Raw genomic sequence first — 26,614 nt, 5'->3', positions numbered from 1 at the left:
GGCGATGTGATAATGCTTGGAGATTGGCTGCAAGAGCAGGTCCAACTATGTTTACAATGCGTTTTTGCACCTTGTCTAAAAGAGAAAGGGTATCATTAGAAGATCCGCACCAGATATGGCAACAGTATTCCGTACAAGGCTGGAATTGAGATTTATAGAGATAGAGAATAGAATCCAAAGTAAGAATGTGTCAAGCTCAATAAAGAGATGTAACCTTAGCAGATGCTAATATTGCAACTGATTTGGTATATGGTTTCCAAAAAAGATTGGATGTAAGAGTTAATCATAGAAGAGGAAGAGTAGATGACTCATTGAGTACATTGCCGTTTATAAGTATAGGAAGATCTAAATTATTGCGATAATAATTGGCTGAAAAAAATTGAATTTATCTGTATTGAAGTTCACCAGCCACTGTGAGTCTCATGCTGTAGCAGAAGTGAGATCCTTTTCAAGCCCAAACGCCCCTCCAAGCAATCAGAGATTGTTAATTTCTTATCACGACAAGAATAAATGGTAGTATCCTCTGCAAACAATGCCATCTTAGATGCTAGAATATCTGGAAGATCATTAATGTTAATCAAAAAGAGTATATGGTCAAAGATAGAACCTTTGAAATCCCTGAAGTTACAGAAGAAGAAGATGAATGCTAATCATCAGGGACAACTTTTATACGACGATTGGAAAAGAAGGATTCAGTAATCTTAAAGATGTTGCCAGATGCACCATAAGAAGAAAGCTTATAGAGAAGACCTGCATGTCATACTTTATCAAAGCTTTTGAAATGTCAAGAGCGATGGCCTTATCCTCTCCACCATTATCGAATGCATTAAAAAACCTATCGGTATTACTGTTAGCAAATCAGCTGTAGAACGAGAAAATCCATATTAATGGTCAGTAAGTAAGATATCAGATTTAAGATAAGAAATTAAGTTTTTTTAAATTAAAGATTCAAAAACCTTGCTTATGATTGGAAGAAAACTAATGAGACAGTAGTTGAAGGAATCAGATCGCTCTCCAGAATTTTTGAAGATAGGGATAACAGATGCCGCTTTCCAGCAGGATGGAAAACAAGACTCCGATAAGTACTTGTTGAATAGTTTTGAGAGTATTGACGCCAGCTCCGGAGAACACTTCTGCTGGACAATTACAGGTATGTTGTCCGGACCACAAGCTGTAGAAGAGTCTTGGCAGGAAATCACTTTATATACAGAAGCTGGAGTGATATGAATGTCAAGCAATGGATCAACCTGTTTGTTAGCAATATCAGGTAGAATGCAACTAGTGGAATCAAGAGATGATATTGATGAAAAGTTTTAAGCAATCAATTCAGCTATGATTTTAGATAAGGTGACGAAGTCGGAACCATACAAGAAGGGTGGAATTAAAGATTCGCCTTTATTATTAATACTAATAAAGATTCTCCAGAAGTCATGAGAACCTATTTTTTGAGATGAGAAACAAGATTTCATGACCTTGGAGTAGCAGGCTTTGGCATTAGACAAAACCTTTTTACAATGGCTTTTAGCAGTAAAAAACAAACGTCTGATTTCTTGAAAATTGTTTTGCTGATAAATATCAAAGTAACAGTTTCGATTGGCAATTGTAGCAGCACAGTGTGAGGAAAACTATTAAGGAGAGTGAGGTATGACCTGAAATCGTTGAGAGGGAACAAAAGATTCCATACCAGCCTGAATCCACTAAGTTATGTAAGAAGCACATTTGTCGACAGGAAGACAAAAGATTTCTACCAAAGGGTCATCACGTAGAAAATTACAGAAAGAATTCTAGTCAGCTTTACTGTAGTTAGAACAGGTACGATAATAGGGGGATTCAGGTGATGGAGAAGAACAAGATATTAGTTTTAGAGAGCCAAACCCTGATCAGAATCACCTAAGGGTGTATGTGGAGAAACTACGTACTGACTAGGATCAGAAACTAGACCTATGTCGAATAGAGAAGGTAAATGATTCTGGCCGTCTAGAAAGCGAGTTGGAAAGTTGACTATTTGAGTTATGGATTGAGAAAGGCAAAAGTTATGGGCTTTAATGCCTGCAGAGTTACTGACACTAGAGCCAAGCTTTTTAGAGTGGTGAGCATTAAAGTTACCGACAACGACTTTATCAGCTGACGGATAAAGAAAGAGGGCTTGGTCAATATGATCAGAAATAACATCAAAATGAGTAGAGTCTTGAGATGAAGGAGAGCGATATAGAATAGAGAGAAAGGCAATAGAGTGAAGTGGTGCTAAACGAAAGCATATAAAAGAATAGTGTGTGGATTCAAACCTAGTTTTTGAAAAAATGGGTGAATTCTTACGAATGTTAATGCCCAGGTTATGAATGTGACTATTGGAGTCATTATGAATTAAAGGAAGATAGCCATTAATACTAAGATTACAAGATGAGACAGTTGAAATCAAATTAGTCTCACAAATAACAAGTAGTTCTGGTGAACTTTGCAAGAGATTAAACTCAACAAAAGAAAAGTTTCTTCAAAGACCACGAATATTAGTGACTGATAGGTTTAGCGAACTTGGTGATAATGATGCTTTTTTGTGTTTTATAGTTTTTGGTACTTTATTCATTTCAAATTTGATTGAAGAACTTGACTTAAAGCATAGATATTACTCAGAACACTGCCTAATAGCCCAAGCAATTGCCTCATTACTAATTATAAACCCTTAGCCGTAACAAAGGGCTCCAAATATGGCCTTGGCAATGCATGCCAAAAGTACAAACAGGGATACCATCCATGCGCAACATGGTACTGTTAATACTTTGATATTTTTCAGATGGAATCAACCTCTCTGAGAGTTCGGGAAACCTGACTACTAGCCGGCTTCTGTATCGTGAAACTATATATATATATATATATATATATATATATATATATATATATATATTTATATATATATATTTTATTTTATTGACACTTTGCCGATAAAAAAAATTTACAGTCGTAACTTATAAAAAAATAATTACATAACCGGGGCTAGAAGAAGACAAATTTAGTCTTATCATTAAGCCCCAATCAGGGTAAAATATATATATGTATATATGTATATATATATATATATGTATATATATTTGTATATATATATATATATATATATATATATATATATATATATATATATATATATATATATATATATATATAAATATATATATATATATATTTATATATATATATATATATATATATATATATATATATATATATATATGTTTATATATGTATATATATTTATGTATATATATTTGTGTATATATATATATATATATATATATATATATATATATATATATATTTATATATATATATATATATATATATATATATATATATATATATATATATATATATATATATATATATATATATATGTTTATATATGTATATATGTTTATATATGTATATATGTTTATATATGTATATATATTTATGTATATAATTATTTATATATATATATATATATATATATGTATATATATCTTTATATATATATATATATATATATTTATATATATAGATAAAGATATAGATATAATCAAGAATGTAATGTTGCCATGTGAAAGAGACAAAGTATGTTATATTGCTATATGCGAAAGAGAAAAAGTCTTGTGGCTAGATTTTCAAGCTAGATAATAATTCTGTTCAAATTTAATCATTAATTGTTTTAATTTAAAAAGAAATTAGAGTTTTAAACTTGCCTTTTTATAGCCTATCCTATAGAACATATTCGGAAATATTTCAGTGGTCAGTTAATTGTAAAACGTTAACAAATAAAAATGATTTGACCATTATGCTTTTAGATTGCTTGATAATTATCTATTTAGGTGTTTTAATTAACTTAGCTGATACTATGCCTTAAATTCAACAGATATATAATTTAATAAAATACTATTGTGCTATAATTAAAAAAATATAAAAAAAACCAAAATGGTAACTCTTTTCAAATTTTTTCCTTAGTTTATAAACTTTTTCACAATTATGTTTTCATTGACTTTTAATCTTTTTCCTTTAAAATCTATTGTTTTTTTTGAGTTTTACTATGTAGTCACAGAACTCTATTGGATAGCTATTGGTAAAACTGTTATTTTTTTTATGAAACAAGAAAACTTTAAATAAAAAAAATTTAATATTTTGTTGTTCAGAAATATTTGCATGTTACTGTATATAAATAAAGTTTTCAGTAAATTAAAAAGTGTTGGTCAAAATGGAAAAAGATATGCTTAACAATTTTTTTTCTTTTTAAATCATTGCACTTATTATTATTATAGATTCCGCCAATCCATCAGATTTTTTTGAAGAAATAAATCTGATGAAAAAAATTGGATACCATAAGAATATTGTAAGTTTGATTGGCTGTTCAACACTTAAGAAACCATTATGTTTTATTTTTGAGTATATGGAGCATGGTGATTTGTTGAACTTTCTAAGAGAGAAGCGAACCAAAGTAAGTTATTTTAGTATTTTTAAGATGATGATTTTTACTAACATTAAAGTGACTAGTAATAAACAGGACATTGCTTGTGACTGTGAATAAACAACAAATTGTTAGTTTTAGAGTTTAAAGGAAGATAAAACTTTTTGAGTTTTTTATTTATATTCATGGTTTCGAAATTTTATTGAAAAAAGCAAAATCAGTTCAATTTTCAAAATAAAAAATTTTTTTTACGCTGTTTCAAAAAATCCTCAGCTCCATGAATAGTTGCCAAATTTTATTTTAGATATCATCCAAGAAAAATTTTGACACAACACAAACAGTTATTCCCTGCTAGTATCATGTGACACAAAACCTAAATAAAAACTGCAACCAATTGGAGGTTAAACCTAATTTGGCATAATAAGTATAATTTTTTTGAATAAGACCATCAATTTATATAGACTAAATGTTAGTATCAAACAAACTTAACTTTAGTTTTGAATATCTTATGACCATTTGAATCTTATGGCCATACATTTCCTGCCATTTTATTGTTACAGGTTAACCAGTTGTTAGGCATTCAAATTATTCCAGCTTCTGTTGGTAAAGTCATATCTCAATTAAACTCCTTCATAGCATGTGGTTCAGACAAAATTCCTATTATAGTCTTACAAAAATTTTCTTCAGAACTCTCTTCAAGAACTCTTTTCGTGTCTGTGGGAAAATGGTATAGTTAAGTTGTGTGGTAAATAGTTTTTAATGCAAGGCGAAGATAAAAACACATGATTTTAATTATATATATATATATCCAAAGGGTGAATTAAGTGATTGTGAATTGAAAATTCCATAAAAGTTTCTAGTCTTCAAATTTTGTTTTTCTTGAAAACCATTTTCGCTCGTTATTCTTGGACCATTCATAAAGTTTTACAAATTTTAAGACCAGAAGTTTTTACGGAATTTTCAATTCGCGATCACTTAATTTGCCCCTTGTCATCACAATTGGTATCTTTATTGGTATCAGCCTTTTTGTATTGATTTACAGATTATTCAATTCTATCAATGCAAAGTATATTCAAGGGTTTGTCCAGGAAAGAAAGTGTTTGTGTCAGTTAAAGTAGATGATATAAAACCCATTCATAAACAACTTCTTTTAGTTAATATAAAGAACTTCATATTGAGTTTTAACAAAAATATGATTATCTTGAAGTTAGATTTTCAAAAGTTTGTGAGCTAAGACCCAAGTGGTGCATTCCTGTGTTTGGTACTTCTGATCTACATGCAGTTTGTGTTTACCAATACCACCAAAATGTAAAGCTTCTTGTACAGAAAATGCTTGGAATCGCTGATTACAAAATGCTAAATAGAGATAGTGGTTTGTAGCATTTAAAATAGAGATTGTATGCTGCATACCTGTAATAAATATCCTGGAAATAAGGTTTTGTGTGATTACATTGACACTTTGTTGAATTAAAATAAAATTAGTTAAGTAAATTTTTGTCAATGGCAAAAATCAAATATCCAATGAACTTTTAGCACCAGCAACTTTACTTTTATATGAGAATATATAGTGTAATTCATCACTTTGCAAATAGCAAGTTGCAAATTATTTTTTTTGATTTTTAAAAACATTCAAAATGTTTTTAAAAACATTCTGGTCAATTAAATTTGCGTTTTTGTGGTTTTTTTAAAAAACGAATAATTTGTAATTAAATTAATGGTTTTGACTTAAGTCCAACACACAAATGATGGACGAAAGTCAAAAGTAATTAAAAGCGATGTATGTGTTAGCGTAAGAATCACTTTTTTCCTTCCGTGCTTCCCAAATCCAACAAACTGTAGAACTATATATATATATATATATATATATATATATATATATATATATATATATATATATATATATATATATATATTTATATGGGCGACTCCACTGTTACTTAAGGGAATTTTTAGTTTTCTTAATGCCAACCTTTTAGTTGTATGATTTTTATCTTAAAAAATTAGATGTTCATATAGGTATGTATCAATTCTGAAATCATTTAATTGTTCCAACGTATATTTTATATTCTTTCAATATAAGTTGTTTTGGAACAATATTTCATTATATAGTATGTTACTTACATGACTCAAAAAAATGTTAAACCTGTTAATTACATTCGAATACTTCAAGCAAATTATTTTATCTATGTAAATGAGTTTCTCAAAATAAATCTAGTAGTTTTCATTCTATATAAAATTTATTAAAAGAAACTTATCAATTTTTATAAGCACTAAAAATCAAATTAGTTAGCATTACTTACGGGGACAGAATTAAACGTTACTTACGCGATGTAGCTTATAAATAACCATAAGAAATAGATTTTCTAATATAGAAACTATGAAATAGTTTCTATACATCACCAATACATTACACAGATATCTATGTCTATAGATATATATTTCTAAGTATTACATCTGTGATAATAGCTGATCGTTATAAAACTTTATTGTTACGTGTATAAAATTCTTGTCATAATATTATCAAAGTTAATTGATGTAATTTATTAGTCAAGTCATAAGCTATTTTTGTATATAATTACGCCCTCGAGAATTTTTGTTTCTGTATAAAAATTGTTAATAGAATTTAATAAACAGAGTCGAATAATAAAAGTATAATAAAGTTGTCGTATTAACAAGCTATTTCGGCAGTATGGCATCTATGGCGAAAATGATTGGAAAATTTGATGGATCTGGAGATGTTGTAGTGTGGCTGAAAAAAATCAATATGGTGGGAGAGCTGCAAAATATGGGCGATCTTTCATTGATCATTCCGCTGTTTCTTGAAGGCAGTGCGTTTGCATTATATGAGCAACTTGAGGAGAGCCAAAAAACCGCCGCTGCGGACATTGAAAAAGCTCTACTAGATGCATTTGCAGTCGATGGTTTTCAAGCTTACGAGCTGTTCAGAGATCGGAGATGGAATGACAGTGAATCTGTTGATGTGTATTTGGCCAGTTTACGTCAACTTATGGGTTTGGCCAACGTTGAAAGCGAAGAATTATTGCTAAGAGCGTTCATAACTGGATTGCCGGGTGAAATTTCAAAGCAGCTACGAGCACAAGTGAAAATATTTGGGATCAGTTTACAGGATGCATTAAACCATGCACGAGTACTTATGACGGAAAAAACAAAAGAAGAGTATGTTTCAACAACAATCTCTGGTTTCGATAAACATGTAAAAAAACCATCCGCTACTGATTTTAACTGCTACAAGTGTGGCAAGCCTGGACATGTTGCCCGAATCTGTTTTTCGAAGAAACAAATTGTTAATGATGGAATAAAATGCTTTAGATGTAAAGAATCTGGACACATTGCAAGATTTTGTTCGTTGCATCAGGGAAACTTAAATGGGGAATCGCGAGCGCCAGCTGTTTCCCTAAACAACTAACGGCGCTCCCAATATGCACTGTGCAAGTGAACACCTTTGCTGGAAAAGCACTGGTTGACAGCGGATGTACTCGAACTATTATTTCAAACAATATGGCTCAGAAAGCCGGTGTTCGTATCAGAAGAAATGAACTAATGGTGTTGGCTGTTAATGGAGAATTTGTGAAAACGGAGGGAGAAGCTACAGTAACATTGATAATTGAAGGAAAAAAGCTCAAAACATCAGTAATGATTCTGAAAAGTGTTGTCAACGGTATTGATGCTATTATTGGTATGGATGTCATTAATCGCTATGGAGGAGTGCATTTGTACAATGGAAAAATTGAATTTTGTTTTGTTTCAATTCATGCAGAGAAACAAGCTGTTGGTATAAAGGACAAGGATTTTGATGCTTATTTTGATGGTACAAAGTGGACTGCTAAATATAAATGGAAACAAGGTCAACCACAACTGAGAAATTCTGTCGCGCAGTACAAGGTGAAACCCCAGTTGTTACATCAATTTAATGACGAGATGGACGTATGGGTAAAAAATGGCTGGTTGAAACCATGCAACAAAGAAGAAAAAAGTACAAAAGGAATTGTCTCGTTAATGGCTGTTGAGCAGGAAAATAAAGGAAAGATACGACCTGTCCTGGATTTTCGCAAATTGAATCAGTATGTTAATTCACATAATGCCTCAAGTGATGCATGTGATGAAAAAGTTAGAAAATGGAGAACTGTTGGTGACAAATTTGCAACGCTTGATCTTAGATGCGCCTATATGCAAATACATAATGATCCGAGTTTGTGGGAGCATCAGAAGGTAGTCTACAAAGAAGAAAAATACCATCTTACACGTCTTGGTTTTGGGTTAAATTCTGCCCCAAAAATAATGTCTTCCGCACGTATTAAGAAAAGATGTCGAAGAATGTGTTCGCAAATGTTGTCAATGTAATTCAATTGATCCAGCGCCAATAAAATGGGAAAATGGAGTGCTAGATGTACCAGACACATGGTACCGAGTTGCTTGTGATGTGACTCACTATAAAGGGTCGCCATATTTAACAATGATTGACTGTGGACCAAGTCGGTTTGCAATTTGGAGAAAGTTGCCTCGCGAAGATACCAAAAATGTAGTAAGTCAATTGGAATCCGTATTTAGGGAGCATGGCCCACCGCAAGAACTGTTAATGGATAATGGAGCGGTGTTTAAATCTAGTGAATTTTCAAATATATGTGAAAAATGGTGTGTTAAAAAGAAGTATAGATGTGCATATAGACCATCAGGAAATGGGATTGTGGAGCGTAACCACCGCACAGTAAAATGAACAGCTGCGAGGGCACAAATATGTCCTTTATTAGCGGTATTTTGGTACAATGCAACACCAACGGTGGGAACAAACGAGGAATCTGCACCTGCTTCTCAAAAAAATAAGTACGTTTGGCGTCTGCCAATTCAAGAGGAGAAAAACACTGAAACTCAGGAAAGTTCACGGCAAGTTATGAAAACTTATAGAATTGGAGAAAAAGTTTATGTTCGCCCCGCTGATGCAAAGTGCACTTCAGTTTGGAAAATTGGTACTGTAACTGACATACTCACAAACACAAATATTGAAATTGATGGTGTACCAAGACATGTGCGAGACGTGAGAATAGCTCCTGCCTCAAATTCTTCAAACGCTTCAAGTAAAATTGTTATCAGTGAAGAGGTTGACAGTAATGAAAGTGATTTAGAAGATTTAGACATTTTTGCTGCACGAGAGGAAGGAACTGAAGAAACAGTTGTTGACGCTGAGGAGGAAGCTGACGGCAGAGAAATCGTTGATAATTTATTACCAGCGATCAGACGATCAACCAGAGAAAGGAAAAAGCCGACATTTAAATGACTATGTTACTTAAGAACTTCAGTTCTTGGGGTGATGTGATAATAGCTGATCGTTATAAAACTTTATTGTTACGTGTATAAAATTCTTGTCATAATATTATCAAAGTTAATTGATGTAATTTATTAGTCAAGTCATAAGCTATTTTTGTATATAATTACGCCCTCGAGAATTTTTGTTTCTGTATAAAAATTGTAAATAGAATTTAATAAACAGAGTCGAATAATAAAAGTATAATAAAGTTGTCGTATTAACAACATCTATATTGCATATATTGTTATCTATAAACATATTACATATACCTTGGGGCTCTTGGTTTAGTAAAGGCTAAAGATGGTGTCTCCATAAAAATACTCATCTTGGGCAGATGTTAAATGCACCCGCCTACTGTCTTGTAGAATGCCTCTTAGGCAAAGACTTAAAGGGTAAGCATATTCTATCTGTTGACCATCCTCGCACCCCTTCTTCATCTATTAGACTGGCGTAGATGTATTTTTAATACATTGTTTCCAGTTTTAATATGTTGAATGCTGGATCTTCTTGACTCAATGCATGGGTTTTGCTTGTGTCTCTGTTTTTATGACTAGGCAACTCATTTTATTATCTCCTAATAAGGGTACAGCTCTAAAACTCTTTATGGTTTTATGGTTCTTGAAAAATATCAAAGTATTAACAGTTCTATAGTGCGCATGGATGGTGTCCCTGTTTGTACTTTAGGTGTGCATTGCGGAGGCCACATTTGGAGCCCTTTGTTACGGCATAGGGTTTATTATTAGTAATGAGGCAATTGCTTGGGCTATTAAACGGTGTTCTAAGTACTATCTATGCTTTGAGTCAAGTTCTTCAATCTAATTTAAAAATGAATAAAGTACCAAAAACTATAAAAAACAAAAAACCATCATCATCATCACCAAGTTCTCTAAACATATCTTTCACTAATATTCGTGGTCTTCAAAATAACTTTTCTTCTGTTGAGTCTTATCTCTTGCAAAGTTCACCAGACCTACTTGCTCTTTGTGAGACTAATTTGAGTTTGGCTGTCTCATCTTGTGATCTTAGTGTTGATGGTTATCTTCCTCTAATTCGTAAAGACTCCATTAGTCACATTCATAACCTGGGCATTAACATTCGTAAGAATTCACCCATTTTTTCAAAAACTAGGTTTGAATCCACACACTATTCTTTTATATGCTTTCGTTTAGCACCACTTCACTCTATTGCCTTTCTCTTTGTTCTATATCGCTCTCCTTCATCTCAAGACTCTTCTCATTTTGATGTTATTTCTGATCATATTGACCAAGCCCTCTTTCTTTATCCGTCAGCTGATAAAGTCGTTGTCGGTAACTTTAATGCTCACCACTCTGAAAGGCTTGGCTCTAGTGTCAGTAATTCTGCAGGCATTAAAGCCCAAAACTTTTGCCTTTCTCAATCCATAACTCAAATAGTCAACTTTCCAACTCGCTTCCCAGACGACCAGAATCATTTACCTTGTCTACTCGACATAGGTCTAGTTTCTGATCCTAGTCAGTACGTAGTTTCTCCACATTCACCCTTAGGTGATTCTGATCAGGGTTTGGCTCTCTAAAACTAATATCTTGTTCTTCTCCATCACCTGAATCCCCCTATTATCGAACCTCTTACAATTACAGTAAAACTGACTGGGATTCTTTCCGTGATTTTCTTCATGATGGCCCTTGGGTAGAAATCTCTTGCCTTCCTGTCGACTAATGTGCTTCTTACATATCTTCGTGGATTGAGGCTGGAATGGAAACTTTTATTCCCTCTCGACGATTCCAGGTCAAGCCTCACTCTTCTCCATGGTTTTCCTTACTCTATGCTGCTGTGATTGCCAATTGAAACCGTTACTTCCATATTTATCAACAATTCAATTCTCTAGAAAACGGACATCTGTTTATTACTGCTAGAAACTATTGTAAAAAAGTTTTGTCTAATGCCAAAACCCGCTATTCTCAAGTCATGAAATCTTGTATGTCCTCTCAAAAATTAGGCTCTCTTGACTTCTGGAGAATCTTTTATAATATCAAAAATAAGGGCAAATCTATAATTCCACCTCTCTTGTATGGTTCAGACTTTATCACCTCACCTAAAGACAAAGCTGAATTGTTTGCTAAAACCTTTTCATCGATATCATCTCTTGATTTCACTAGTCGTGTCTTACCTGATATTGCCAACAAACAGGTTGATCCATTGCTTGACATTCATGTCACTCCATCATCTGTATATAAAGTGATTTCCTGCCTAGACTCTTCTACAGCTTGTGGTCCGGACAACATACCCGTTATTGTCTTGCAGAAGTGTGCTCGGGAGCTGGCGTCAATACTCTCAAAACTTTTCAACAAGTGCTTATCAGAGTCCTGTTTTCCAGCCTGCTGGAAAGCGGCATCTGTTATCCCTATCTTCAAAAATTCTGGAGAGCAATCTGATTCATCTAACTACCGTCCTATTAGTCTTCTTCCTATCTTAAGCAAGGTTTTTGAATCTTTAATCAACAAACACATAATTTCTCATCTTGAATCTAATAACTGACTTTCTAACCATCAATATGGATTTCGATCTTCTCGTTCTACAGCTGATTTGCTAACAGTAATAACTGACAGATTTTATCATGCATTAGATGAAGGTGGAGAGGTTAAGGCCATCGCTCTTGACATTTCAAAAGCTTTTGATGAAGTATGGCATGCTGGTCTTCTCCATAAGCTTTCTTCTTATGGTGTATCTCGCAATACCTTTAAGATCATTGAATCCTTTCTTTCCAATCATAGCATAAAAGTTGTCTTCAATGGACAACACTCTTCTTCTTATTCTGTAACTTCAGGCGTTCCTCAAGGTTCTATCCTTGGCCTTTTACTCTTTTCAATTCACATTAATGATCTTCCCGATATTCTCATATCTAAGGTGGCATTGTTTGCTAATGATACTACCATTTATTTTTGTCGTGATAAAAAACTAACACTATTTAATTGCTTGGAGGGGGGCATTTGAGCTTAAAAAGGATCTCACTTCTGCTACATTATGGTGCTCACAGTGGCTGGTGAACTTTAATTCAGATAAAACTCAATTTTTTTCAGACAATCGTTGTCGCAATAATTTAGATCTTCCTATATTTATGAACGGTGATGTACTTGATGTGTCACCTACTCTTCATCTTCTAGGATTAACTCTTACTTCCAATCTTTCTTGAAAACCATATACCAAATCAGTTGCAAAATTAGCATTTGCTAAGGTTGCATCTCTTTATCGAGCCCGTCACTTTCTTACTTCGGATTCTAGTCTCTATCTCTATAAATCTCAAATCCGGCCTTGTATGGAATACTGTTGCCATATCTGGTGCGGATCTTCTAATGCCCTTTCTCTTTTAGATAAGGTGCAAAAACGCATTGTAAATATAGTTGGACCTGCTCTTGCAGCCAACCTCCAACCATTATTAGATCGTCGTAATGTTGCTTCTCTTTCTCTTTTCTACAAATACTATAATGAGCACTGCTCTAAAGAGCTAGCGTCTCTTGTGCCATTTACTAAAATTCATTCTCGTGTTACTCGTCATTTAATTAAGTGTCATCCTTTTTCTGTGACTGTTCCTTAGTGCTCCAAAAACTCATATTCCTGGAGTTTTTTTCCTCGAACATCAGGTCTTTGGAATTCGCTTCCTTCATCTTGCTTTCCTGATTTATATAATTTGCAATATTTTAAGTCATCCGTCAATCGTTATCTTGCTCTACAATCTTCATCTTTTCTCTTTCAGTAACTTCCAACTTTAATTAGTGGCTGCTTGCAGCTTTGTTGGAAGTGAAGATGTTTAAAAAAATATATTTAGACATGTTATATATATTTATGAAAAAACTTTGTGTGTTTAATATTCATCATAAGCATCAAGAAAGATTTATTTATCACCTATTATTACTTTTGTAACATACTTTTTCACTCCAACTTTAGGATTAGCTGTAGTACTCCAAAAGAATGATTAAAAATAATTAAATCAAAGTCTAAAGCCTATTTTATTTTCTGTTTTATGTGCATCCTAATTTTATACATTTTGTAAAATTTTAAAAAATAATTGACAAAATACATAAAAACCTGAATAACCATTTTTTTTTGTTTGTTTTTTTTTGTTTTTTTTTCCAACTTTGATTTTTGGAGTCGTTGTTTCTAACTAAGAGGAATATCATTTTTTTGCAATCATCAAAAAAGGAAAGGTAATTAAAAGTGGAAATCCCTTTAACATAATTTGATTTCTGAAATATCTCCTGTAGATTTAGTTTACTGCTTCTTTGATGAATATGGTCAGATAAAATTAAAGAAATTTGAAACTGTGATAAAATCTTTGGCATTGTTAATAAAAGCCTTTCTGGTTAAAACCTGATTAAAAGCAATTCTTTTAACAACTGCTCTTAAGCTATCTATAGGTCCTTTTCCATGACTAGTTGCACTATAGTTCCATTTGATGGCAATCCCATATAATTTTTGGAGCTTTTGAGTACCTGCAATAATAAATCTGTTATTAAATTGGCTTGATAGCACCTTAATCAAAAGCATCCTTCGTTAGGCTTTGAATTAATTATTCAAAATATACTAATAATGTTTCTTTGTCGTGAGTAGTACAATCACTAACAATTGCATGACAGTTTTTTGTATTCTGAAACCAAGACAAAAAAGTGAAGATAGTTACCTGCTGTTGATTCCAGTGTGCATTTTGAGCCTCATCTCGAGAAAAACATTTGTAGTTTTCTGCATAATCCATTTGTATCACTGCTATTCCACTTACCTCTTTTGTGCTGTTTTTGTCAGATTCTATTCTTTTGTGTCGTTGTCTTTCAATAAAATTGTGAGTTAAAAAGCTAGGTACAATAAGCACAGGTGATCACACAAGTGCACTTCTGAAGTGCTTTGAACTAATTGCTTAATCCTTCCATTATCATCTTGCCACTGTTTCCACTAAACAATTTTTTCCAAAATATCACTATTACACTGCAATTGATATTTGTTTTTGAAACCATATTCTTCATGCTGACACTCACTAAACCTACATGCTGGGTCATCTGGGCATTGAAAGCAAGAGTCTGCAAGTTTGTTAAAATAAACAGGTATATTTGACTGCAAACAGAAAGCTTTTTCAGTGAAAGAATTGCATTTTGATAATAGATGCAAATTTACTTCTACTAATCTTGATATTTTCATTTTCTGCTATAAAACATGGCGTGAGTCTCCTTTTGGTTCATGTACATGTCTTTTTTTTATATGCTTTTTATTGCCATTATTTCTGATAGCAATTCTATCTTTTATTCCAGGAGACATACAGCTAATATCATCATTTTCTTAAAATTCAAAGACTTTTTGCTTGATTTCTTCATTTAAGAAAGTTGCTCCTCTATAATTAATAGAACTTTCTACAATTTTGCAATTTAGTTCAACAGCTAATTTTAGAATAACTACTTTTTGCTTTGAGGGGCTATTAAGTAACATTGTTTTTATTTTAAGCTCTTGACAGAAAAGAACATGTACTATATGGATGTCTATAGCAAATTGTTTTACTAATTTTATTTGAAGTTTCTTTTCTCCACGTAGCTTTTTTTTCCCTTTCTTTAATCTTTCTTTCTGTATCAGCTTTATGTTTTTTTATCCTTTTGCAACTTTTTGTATTTTACCTTTTTTTCTCAGTGTTTCTTAAAATATTATTTTTTTTTTCCCTTGCTAAAATAGGATTCAATTGTCTCCATTTACTCTGACTTTCTGCATTAGTTTTAGTCATTAATTTTTATTTTAGTCTAAAATGAAAATAAAGATCGTCAATAAGTTGTATAAATGTTCGAAATACTTTCCATAAGATTTTCTATCCATTAAAAAATAGTTCTATAAATAACTTGTTTTATTTTGAATTTTTTAAATATCAAAGTGTTTTAGATAAGTTTCTAACTTTAAAGACTATGCAATGAGCCGTTACTTACGGGGCATCAAGCCGTTACTTACAGGGCCAAAATAAACATTTTCTGTAGGCTCTAAGGAAATGCTTCAACTAAAAGACTTTTAGTTTTAATTATAGAAAAAGTAGTTTATTGTGATTGTTATAATCCTTTCCCTTATTGGATACTTTTTTTAAGCAAAAACTTAATAAAAATGACATATTTGTTACTTGCGGGACAGTCACATTGTTGGAAAGTTTATAAAAAATATGTATTGTTAAAAAAATGAAGCTTATTTATGTATTTACATTTTTAAATTTCAAATATGAAGTATTAAATTTGTGGTAATTTTTAAAAAAACAGTTCCTCTTAATTTATATCATTAAAGTTTTTAATGTATATCATTAATATATAGCTTTAATCAATGAGCAACTTATTTGCACTTTATTTTTAATAAGCAACTTATTTACTTATTTACAACTTATTTACACTTTACAACTTACAATAAGCAACTTATTTACACTTTACAACTTATTTATCAATAAGCTTATTTATCAATATTACAACTTATTTAATCAATAAGCAATTTACAATTTATTTATAAAAATTAACGCGCAGCTTTAAGTCGCAATTAAAAATACAAAACAAACACAAATAATGTTAACAAATCAAATCAAAGAATCTTTAAACATAAAGTAACACAAAGATGACTAGAGTTTTGATGGTAATTGAAATTTATTTTTCTGAAAATAACTCACTTGAGTATGGAACCCCCATATTATCCCAAATAATTTTTTTACATGACCTAGCATCTGATTTGCTTTACTGATTGCCATATTGACTTGATCCTTCCATTTAAGATTTGTATTGAAAATAATACCTAGATGTTTTTTTGATTTCGGTTCCAGGAGTTGAACATCATTAATAAAAAGGGACTCTATTTGTTACTAAAACCATAATGCATGACAACACATTTATATATGTTAAATCTTAATAGCCAATCTTCAATCCATTTAAAAGCTCTATCGAAGTCATTATGAATTTCTCTCACACACAAATCAGAATCCACACTTGCTAAAATCTTAGTATAATCTGCATATAACTTTGTGATGTTTTTCGTTATCATAGGTAAGTCATTAATATAAATAACAAAAGGACAGTACCAATAACTGAACCTTGCGTCACACCACTTATAATGTTGACCCAGCTACAGATTCACCTTTAGCTATCTTTGCTGTCTATACAACACCATTGGTTCCATATGCTTTTAACTTTCAGCTATGTGCAGTCTGTTATGTGCAGCAGTATCAAAAACTTTTGCAAAACAACATCAACTGGTGTACCGTATTTTATGTATTATGTCATAAAATCAAAAGTTTCTAGTAAATTTGTTGTGCACGACTTTCTCTTCTCAAACCCATGTTGCTGCTGCGCCATATTGTTTAGTGGTAAAGCAAAAGCATTTGATGAATTTTTAAGCAAGAAGAAGATCTGGACCGCATGCTTTTTTTTGATCAAGTTTCTGAAGTGGATTTAAAACATTATTGTATGTTATTTCTTCAAGAGAAAGATCAGTAAATCTGCTAGTGCAATTTTGTACTCTTGATTCAAAGAATGGTGGTTCACCTTAATCTTCAATTACAAAAGCATCCTGAAAGCATTTATTCAAAATGTTTGAAATTTACAGTTGATCGTGAGATAGTTCTCCATCAGGTTTTCTAAAGTCTTTATTGACTCTTTTATATAACTGATTGTTAATGGATTTATAGAGCAATTTAGGATTTTTCTCAGATTTCAATACTAAATCTCTTTAGTTAGCTAGACAGACATTTTTAACTTCTGATTTTACAAGACGACAAGTTGTGAATTTGTGTAATAATTACAAGTTTTTTATAATTATTACACAAATTCTGGACTTGCATATTCTCAAATAAATTGACCCAGTCAACATTTGAAATGAATTGTGATATTTTATCAAGTTTTTCTTTTTTATAAAAAAAAAAAGTTTACATATCTATCTTTTGGAAAGACAGATATCAAAAATAATCAAGTAATCAAAAAATATAATCAAATGCCCCTTGTTTGTAAAATTTTGATTAAAAATTTTTATGTAATTTATAACAAAATTTGTTTCAGGCAGTAAATTTTTTACTAATATTTTTTAAAAACGCTTTTCCAGTGTTAGTAGAAACATTTTTGCTATTTGGGTTTAAACCGATTATATTTCTAGTTCTATTTCCCTTTTTTACATATTTTTTTCAAGATAAGCTTTTATTTTAAATTTTGAAGTCTGCTTATTTTATCTTTTTAATTTTTATCAATTTGCACTTTTATCTGAGGAATTTTGGTTCCATCAAGATATTTCAACTATTATTTTTTTAGAGGTTAGATAAAAAAGTATTTTTATTTTCGAAATATAAAAACAATCCATTTTTTATATAACCAATAATCCTTTTGAATGAAATTCGTATTATAAAAATGAATATGGCAGAAAATGAAAAATGGCAGAATTGCGGAATTAAAAATGGCAGACGTGTTTGTAAAGTTTTAATCATTGATATAATAATATTTGAAATAAAGAATTTTTATAATTTGGAAGCTTAAAATCCACTCATTCAAAAGTCGGATTTTATTTTCATCAAAACTTGAAATTCATAACTTCAAAACTTGAAATTCTGAACTTTAAAACTTGGAATTCAATCATTTAAAAGTTGGAAACTAGAGAAGATTACTTGGGTGATAAATCCAATTTATTGAATGAAAAGATCTAATCAGATAAGCAGAAAAGAAGCATGAACTAGTAGAGAAACTAAAGTATCAAGAAAATATCAAGAAGATTCTTTTTCTTTTTTCTTTTTTTTTTTTTTTTTTTTTTTGCTATCTCTGAGTATTTGTTATTTGAGACAATTTGTTTTTTGGAAGTGTTAGCTTGTTTACTAATTTTTTATTTCAATTTTCATTTATTTTTAACTTTTTAACTACTTAATTACTTATTGTTCTGGATTATTATAAGTGTATTTATATTTAGTGTACTACCTTTATATTCATTTATCATACTACTTCCATGATATCTTGATATGTATATTGGCATGATGTTGTTGCTTATATGCTAAAATTACTCGTTTTTCTTTTTTAAAGTACTGTTTATTGCTATTTTTTATTATAGTTATTGCTTTTTGGTACTTTTTATTATAATTGTTGTTGTATTTAGTACTTTTTGTTGTATTTGTTGTATTACTTGCTTTGTTGTATTGTTGTATTACTATTTTTCTGTATTTGTACGTAGTTGCTAATGTTTTATGTTACTTATGTTAGTAGCTACTGTATTATTATCTCTCATCTCCTTGAGTTTATAATTTTTCATTACTGTTTACAAGCTATATTTCATCTAACAAACTCCATTTTTTTCTAAGATCATAAATTACTAAATATAACCAAATTGTTTTAAAATCATAATACCTTGCTATGCCATCTAAGACTATTCAATTTGGATCTTGTTCTGACCTTAAGCTTGACCAAACATTATCACACAAGAATACTAATTTACAATATTCTCTTGACACTACATCAAGTCCACAAAATTCAACTTCAGATCTAAATAATCCTCAAGATTCAATTAATTGTAAATACTATGACACCATAGATTTCAATAAAAAAGTTAATCCTAATTCAGATCTTTATATTCATCTCAACATAGCTTCTTTACCATATCACATTGATGATCTCTGCAGCTTTATTAGCACTCTTAATACATTACCTTTGGCAATAGGTATTACTGAGTCAAATTTTTATGTAAATGATTCAAATATAACAAGCATATCTATAAATGGTTTTAACATTGAGCATTGTCCCACTGAGGCTAAAAAAGGGGGTGCTCTTCTATATCTAAACTCTAATTTAAACTACATAGTTCGCAACGACCTAAAGATCTACTCTTTCAAATATCTTGAATCCATTTTTGTTGAAATTATAAAGCCTTACTTAAAAAATATAATAATTGGCTGCATGTATCGACATCCGTCTATGAATCAAGACGATTTCACTAATAATTATTTAACTCCACTATTAGATAAGCTAAATATTGAAAAAAAAAGTATTTTACTTATGGGGGATTTTAATATGGATATACTAAAATATAATGAATCAAATCCTATATCTAGCTACCTTGACTCGCTTATTTCTTTTTCGCTACATCCTGTTATTACTCTACCGACACGCATAACAGCTAAATCACAAACACTTATTGATAACATTTTTATAAACTTTAATTCACCTGACCAAATCTCTGGCAATCTTACTATCTCAATATCTGATCATATGGCTCAATTTATCTGCATTCCAAGAAAAACTAATCACCCTAAAAAAAGTAAATTCTACAGGCGATGCTTCAAGAACTTTAACAAAAATATATTTATTGAAGATGTTTCCAACATTAACTGGGCCCTTTATATTAAAAAAGATGGTGATGTAAATCAATCTATCAGTTTTCTTTTAAAGACATTTGAAAAAATATTAGACCAACATGCTCCATACAAAAAACTAACTAAGCAGCAAGTTAAACTTAAATCAAAACCATGGATCACCAATGGCATACTTAAATCTATTTCTATTAAAAACAAACTATATAAAAAACACACAAAATGTAAAGATATTAGTACTAAAAATGAGCTGTTTTCTAAATTTAAGTTTTATAGAAACAGAATCAGCAATCTACTAAAAAGTAGTAAAAAATCTTATTACACAACCTATTTTAGTAAAAACTTAAACAATATTAAGAATACTTGGAAAGGGATAAAAGAAATCATTAACATAAAACCTTCCTACTTTAGTTCAACTCTCAAACTTAAATTGAAAGAAAATATTATAACAGATCCAACTACTGTATCAAATATATTAAACAACTTTTTTGTTACTATCCAAAACAAACTTCAAAACAAAAACATACCTTCAACATCCAAATTTACTGACTATTTCAACTCTCCAAATTCTAATACGTTCTTTATTGATCCTGTCACAGAGAATGAAATCTCTGGTCTTATTAAAACCACTCTTAAAACTGGAAAAAGCTTTGGTCCTAATAGCCTTCCTACATTCCTTCTTAAACTTATTCCAGACATAATTTCTAAACCTCTCAGTATTATTATAAATAACTCATTTCAAAAAGGTTTATTCCCAGATGCTTTCAAAGTTGCTAAAGTCATTCCAATATTTAAGAAAGGTTCTATAATGGATATGTCTAACTACCGACCTATCTCTCTTCTTTCAAACCTAAGCAAACTCTTCGAAATAGCTATGCATAAGAGGCTCTATGCATTTTTGAATAAATTTAAATGCCTTTACAAACACCAGTATGGGTTTCGTGCTAATCATTCCACGACTCACTCACTTATAAAAATAACTGAGTCAATTAGAAAAGCTCTTGATAATAAAAACTTTGCATGCAGTGTCTTTGTAGATCTACAAAAAGCTTTTGATACAGTAGATCATTCTATCCTACTCAAGAAATTAGAATATTATTGAATCAGAGGAATACCTCTTAAATGGTTTACCTCCTATCTTCACAACAGATCTCAGTTTGCCTCAGTCGGTGACTCAAAATCTACTCAAATAAAATGTTCCAACGGTGTTCCTCAAGGCTCAGTATTAGGACCACTACTTTTTCTTCTCTATATTAATGACCTCAATAACTCAATTAAGTATGCAACTCCTTACCACTTTGCTGATGATACTAACTTGCTCATTATCAACAAATCTTTAAAAAAAATTAACAAATACATCAATTTAATTCAGTGGCTTCGCTCAAATAAGCTTTCCCTCAACTGTAACAAAACTGAACTGGTCATATTCAAATCTAAAAAAACAAAAATCAATAAAAATTTAAACTTCAGATTAAGTGGCCAGAAAATCAATCCTGTAAACTCAATCAAATATCTTGGAATTATAATTGATTCCAACCTATCGTTTGTATCCCACCTCAAAGACTTAGCCTTAAAATTGAGCAGATCAAATGGAATGCTGGCTAAAGTTCGCCATTATGTCAATCTGAAAGCATTGTTAAACATATATCATGCCATTTTTGGCTCGTATATACGATATGCTTGTCAAATATGGGGACAATCTCAACAGCAAGAAGTTTTAAGGATATCTCATCTTCAAAACAAAGCTTTAAAAATAATACATTTTCAGAATTACAAATCCAATCCTAATGTGCTTTATCTTACTTCTAAGATCCTTAAACTATGTGACCTTGTTCAATTCTTGAATTGCCAGTTTGTCTGGAACCACCAACACAAAAACCTACCTCTTACCTTCAACAATTTCTTCCCAAAAAATGCAAATAACCGATACTATCTTCGATCAACTGATAATCTCAATCTTGCAGTCTTAAATCATCGTTCTGTTACTTATGGATATAAGTCCATAAAAAACCAAAGTATAAAATCTTGGAATAACCTTCCCTATGACCTAAAAGCTCTTCATTCAATTTATGTTTTTAAGAGTAACCTATTCCATTCCTTCCTAATCAAATACAGTTTATAAATCCAATGATATGCGTATATATGTATAAGTGTTTGTGATAAGCGCATGTGAATAAGTGTGAGTGTATATGTATGTAAGTGTATATGTATACATGGATGTGTATGTGTGTATGTGTATGTTTGTATATATTTATATGTGTATATATATGTGTGCGTGTGTATGTAAGTATATATATTTATATATATATATTTGTGTGTGTGTATGTGTATGTATATGTATGTATATATATATATATGTGTATATGTATGTATATATATGTATGTATGTATGTATATATGTATGTGTGTATGTATATATATATGTATGTATATGTGTGTGTGTGTATATATGTGTGTATGTGTATGTATATATATGTATATGTGTATGTATGTGTGTGTATATATATATGTGTGTTTATATATGTGTCTATATATGTGTGTATGTAACATAATGTGTGTATGAACATAATTTTATATTCTAATATTTTCATAATTACTGTCGTGGAAGGTTTTTATATAACCAACTTTATTAATATATTTGATTATCTATTTGAGTTTATAAATCACAGTATAGTATAAATCACATTAATAAAATATGATAATAATATAAATCACATTAATAAAAGGTGTATGTGTGTGACTAATACTAAATGACTATTATTCTTTTTATGATTATTGTAATTATTTTTATTGTTGTCATTTTATTTTTATTATTATCATTATACTCTTATCATTGTATTGTTAGTATTGTTACTACTACCACTCTTATTATTATCATTATTAGTATTTTACTCCTTTAACTTTTAATGTTTGCTTTGTTACAGCTGTGGACGATTATTACTATTAACATTAACAATATATTTAGTAGCTTTTATTTACAAGGTTTTTACTTAAGATTAGTACATGTACTATTTGTAAACTTCCGTGAATGTAACAACTCTTTCAGAATATATATGAATTGAAAAAAAAATAATACGTTTTCTCTAACTTATCTGTCATATAACTAAAAAGTATTTTAATGTCTTTGTGTGAGAAAATACAATTAAGAATTCGTGAAATAATTATGTCTCAAAGCATTTTAACTTTTTAGATATTTTCTACTCAAAATAGCATTTTTTTAGTAAAAATAAGATAAAAAGGCTTGAATAACTTCTTTTGAAATTAAATTTGTTAAATATAACTTGTTTTGAATAAAAATGAGAAAATTGTTGTGTATTGCCTATACTTGATTTTTTTTTTTTTATGTGTTTTTTTATGCGCGACCTTTCTTTATTAGCGCCTATTTTGTAGAATTATTTGTTTTGTTTCAATTTTTTTTATTTTTTTATTTTTTAATATTTAATTATTTTCTCTCATTATTATATATATATATATATATATATATATATATATATATATATATATATATATATATATATATATATATATATATATATGTATATATATATATATATATATATATATTTATATATATTTATATATATACATCATTTGTTTTGTTTTCAGTTTTGTGCTTTAAATCATGATGGAAAATCGTCTGTAAACTTAATGTATACACCAGGATATCAACAATCTCTAAAGGTTTTAAGTTTTTAACTTTTTTTTTACGGCGAGGGAGTTTTTTCAAATTAAACTTGTAACATTTATTGTTCATTTATTAATTCAACAATTATAACTTTTATTTTTCGTTTATTGGTTAATCATTTTTATAAAACAATAACAGTAATAACGGGTGATTTACCTTTTGGAGGTTATGCAGAATGAAAGTTCGTTAAAAGAAAATGGGACGATAACGTCTGACGATTTGCTTAGTTTTGCTTGGCAAGTGGCATCAGGAATGGTATTGTTTAATTGCTGTTAGCTTATATTTTTATTATTGCTTTGTTGAATCATGATTTCGTGTATTTTCAGGAGTTTCTTTCATGTTCTAAATTGGTTCATCGAGATCTTGCTGCAAGAAATATTTTGGTTGGAGCAGGAAATGTAGTTAAAGTATCTGATTTTGGTCTAACTCGAAAAATAATTAATGACGAATTAAATTACATAAGCGAAAAAAAGCGTCGTTTACCCGTCAAGTGGATGTCTGTTGAAGCTATTTTTGAGCATCTGTTTACATCATTTAGCGACGTGTAATTTATTTATATATATTTTTCTCATGAATTCTATTTGATCCTGCAAGTTATTAAAATATTTAATACTTATATATTCTTGATTTTTTTTTTTTTTTTTATTAGCTTTTTTTATATTCTAGGTGGGCGTACGGTGTTGTTTTATTCGAAATTATAACTTTGGGTAAGAATAATAAAGACTTTTAAACACAATACAACAAGATTTTTTTTTATTCTTGCCAATTTTTTCTAGGAGGTACGCCTTATCCGAATGTAAGTAACCGTGAACTTCTCTCACTTTTGAAATCTGGTTATCGAATGGAAAAACCTGAAAACTGTTCTAAAACAATGTAATTTATCATGATTTTGTGCACTGATTTTCTAAACATTATTGTTTATTTTAGATATTTTAGTTATTTAATACAATTTTAGGTATGAGATTATGTTACAGTGTTGGAATAAGGATCCATTACAACGTCCTACATTTACAACACTGCGTGAGTTTTTTGATGAATTATTGTCTCAAGGTGGTTATTATTTTAATTTCGAACTCGACGAAAATATTGTGCCGTCGTTTTTGCCGTTTGAAACAGATGATGATGACGATAATGCAATAGAAGAGGAGGTTTTCCGAAATCCTGTGCACGGAAAGTGAGTTTACTTAAAAAAAGAAACTAAAAAAACTACGCGATAAATCCATTCTTCCGTTAAACGATAGATATACAAGCATTACAATAAACCAAGTCAAACAAATTATTTAGCGATCAAAATTCAACTTCTTACCTTTGCTCTAGAATTGTAAAACATGCTTCGTTACCACATTTCTTAGTTAAGGTAAACTCATTACAATACATGACATTACACTCTTCGTTTTTTCAGAAAACACAAAGCGATTTAGACGTTTATATTTACCTACACAAAATTATCTGAGTTGGATTTATTTGAATTTCATAAAAAAATTTTATTTATTATAATTGTTTAACATATTAAATGTGTATATATATATATATATATATATATATATATATATATATATATATATATATATATATATATATATATATATATATATATATATTTATATATATTTTTTGATATATATATATATATATATATATATATATATATATATATATATATATATATATATATATATATATATATATATATCAAAAATCGTCTTTATAGTAGAACAAAAATTTACTTTATATATAAAAAAAAAATTTATTTCATATAGGAGAAAATATAGGACAAAACTAATATACTGGTACTGTTTTTGATTTCATGATATAGATTGTAAAAGTGGAAAGTAGAATATGAAACAAAAATAGTTTTAAAAGATTGTAATTTTAACGAGGTCAAACTTGCCAAAATTAATACTTAACTATGGTTTTAAAGAAATTATTCTGAACAACCGAAAAAACATGTGAGGAGTTAAATGATACCAAATCCCTTTTACATTAAATAAAAATGTTTAAAATTGGTTTTTCCTCCTAACTGTTTGTGGTAAAAACTACTTTATTCTTTTTTACTAAATTTAATTTTTCAGTCTATATTTATTACATGTCGTATAATGAAAACAAGGCATCTGGATAAAGATCATACTGATCTTGTCGCCAAAACCATAAAAAAAATGCAGATATAATATAATACTAGTAGGTAAAATTAAAAAAGCAATCTTAAATAGTTGAAATAATAGTTAAAAGTCTAAATCTCAAAAATATTTTAATAAATATTCCATTGAAAAATTAATACTCTTTAACTTTTTTTTTTTTAAACTGGAAAAACGATTGACAAATCAGAATTGGACTGAACAACCTTATTCCGAAAATAAGGTACTCCATAAGTTATACAAAATTGATTAAACTTTGTTTGACATAAGGGTTTGCAAACTCTAATTATTGTTTTAAGGGTGCCTTTATCAAGGGTCCCTCAGAACAGAAAGTGGGGGGGGGGGGGTACTGGGTACATTTAACCAAGACACGCGTACAAAGCGGGTGCATGCGACCCTTAATACAAGATTTTATTAAAATTTCTAATTATCACAAAGAGCACTACTCTTTGGAGAAATTAAAACGGAGTCTAAAAGACTCTTATTACAAATAGAATTTATTACAATAGACTTGAAGTATTTATTATTCTAAATTTAATTCAAAGAAATAAAAAAAATGTTGTCATAACAAAATGAATATAGTTTACTAAACAATAATATAAAAAATGTGGATGCCTTAATATATATGTATGTTTGTATTACTTTTTTTTCCTAAAATCAGTAGAAATATCCCAGTAAGCACAGGACGTTTTTAAAACGTTTAAAAAACTTGTTTAAACGGATTTCAACGTTTTTTAAA

At 29.8% G+C, this 26,614-nt stretch overlaps 1 protein-coding gene across 5 annotated transcripts in view; it reads left to right on the top strand.

The window, feature by feature from the left end:
• LOC136085711 (uncharacterized) overlaps positions 1 to 25,237 on the top strand; it is a 123,538-nt gene extending 98,301 nt beyond the window's left edge. For 4 of the 5 annotated variants that reach the window (XM_065807031.1, XM_065807030.1, XM_065807033.1 and 1 more), the window contains 7 exons: positions 4,284 to 4,459; positions 23,662 to 23,736; positions 23,906 to 23,995; positions 24,067 to 24,284; positions 24,407 to 24,447; positions 24,517 to 24,613; positions 24,696 to 25,237. In XM_065807031.1, coding sequence (XP_065663103.1) covers positions 4,284 to 4,459; positions 23,662 to 23,736; positions 23,906 to 23,995; positions 24,067 to 24,284; positions 24,407 to 24,447; positions 24,517 to 24,613; positions 24,696 to 24,918 — 920 coding nt within the window. In that variant the 3' untranslated portion in view covers positions 24,919 to 25,237. The remainder of the gene's footprint in view (positions 1 to 4,283; positions 4,460 to 23,661; positions 23,737 to 23,905; positions 23,996 to 24,066; positions 24,285 to 24,406; positions 24,448 to 24,516; positions 24,614 to 24,695) is intronic. The other variant, XM_065807032.1, reaches the window with a different exon arrangement.
• Positions 25,238 to 26,614: the final 1,377 nt, after the last annotated feature.

The sequence above is a fragment of the Hydra vulgaris genome, chromosome 10 (assembly GCF_038396675.1).
Source record: "Hydra vulgaris chromosome 10, alternate assembly HydraT2T_AEP".
NCBI lineage: Eukaryota > Metazoa > Cnidaria > Hydrozoa > Anthoathecata > Hydridae > Hydra > Hydra vulgaris.
The sequence above is the reverse complement of the archived record's forward strand: the minus strand, read 5'-3'. Positions and strand labels throughout refer to the sequence as shown.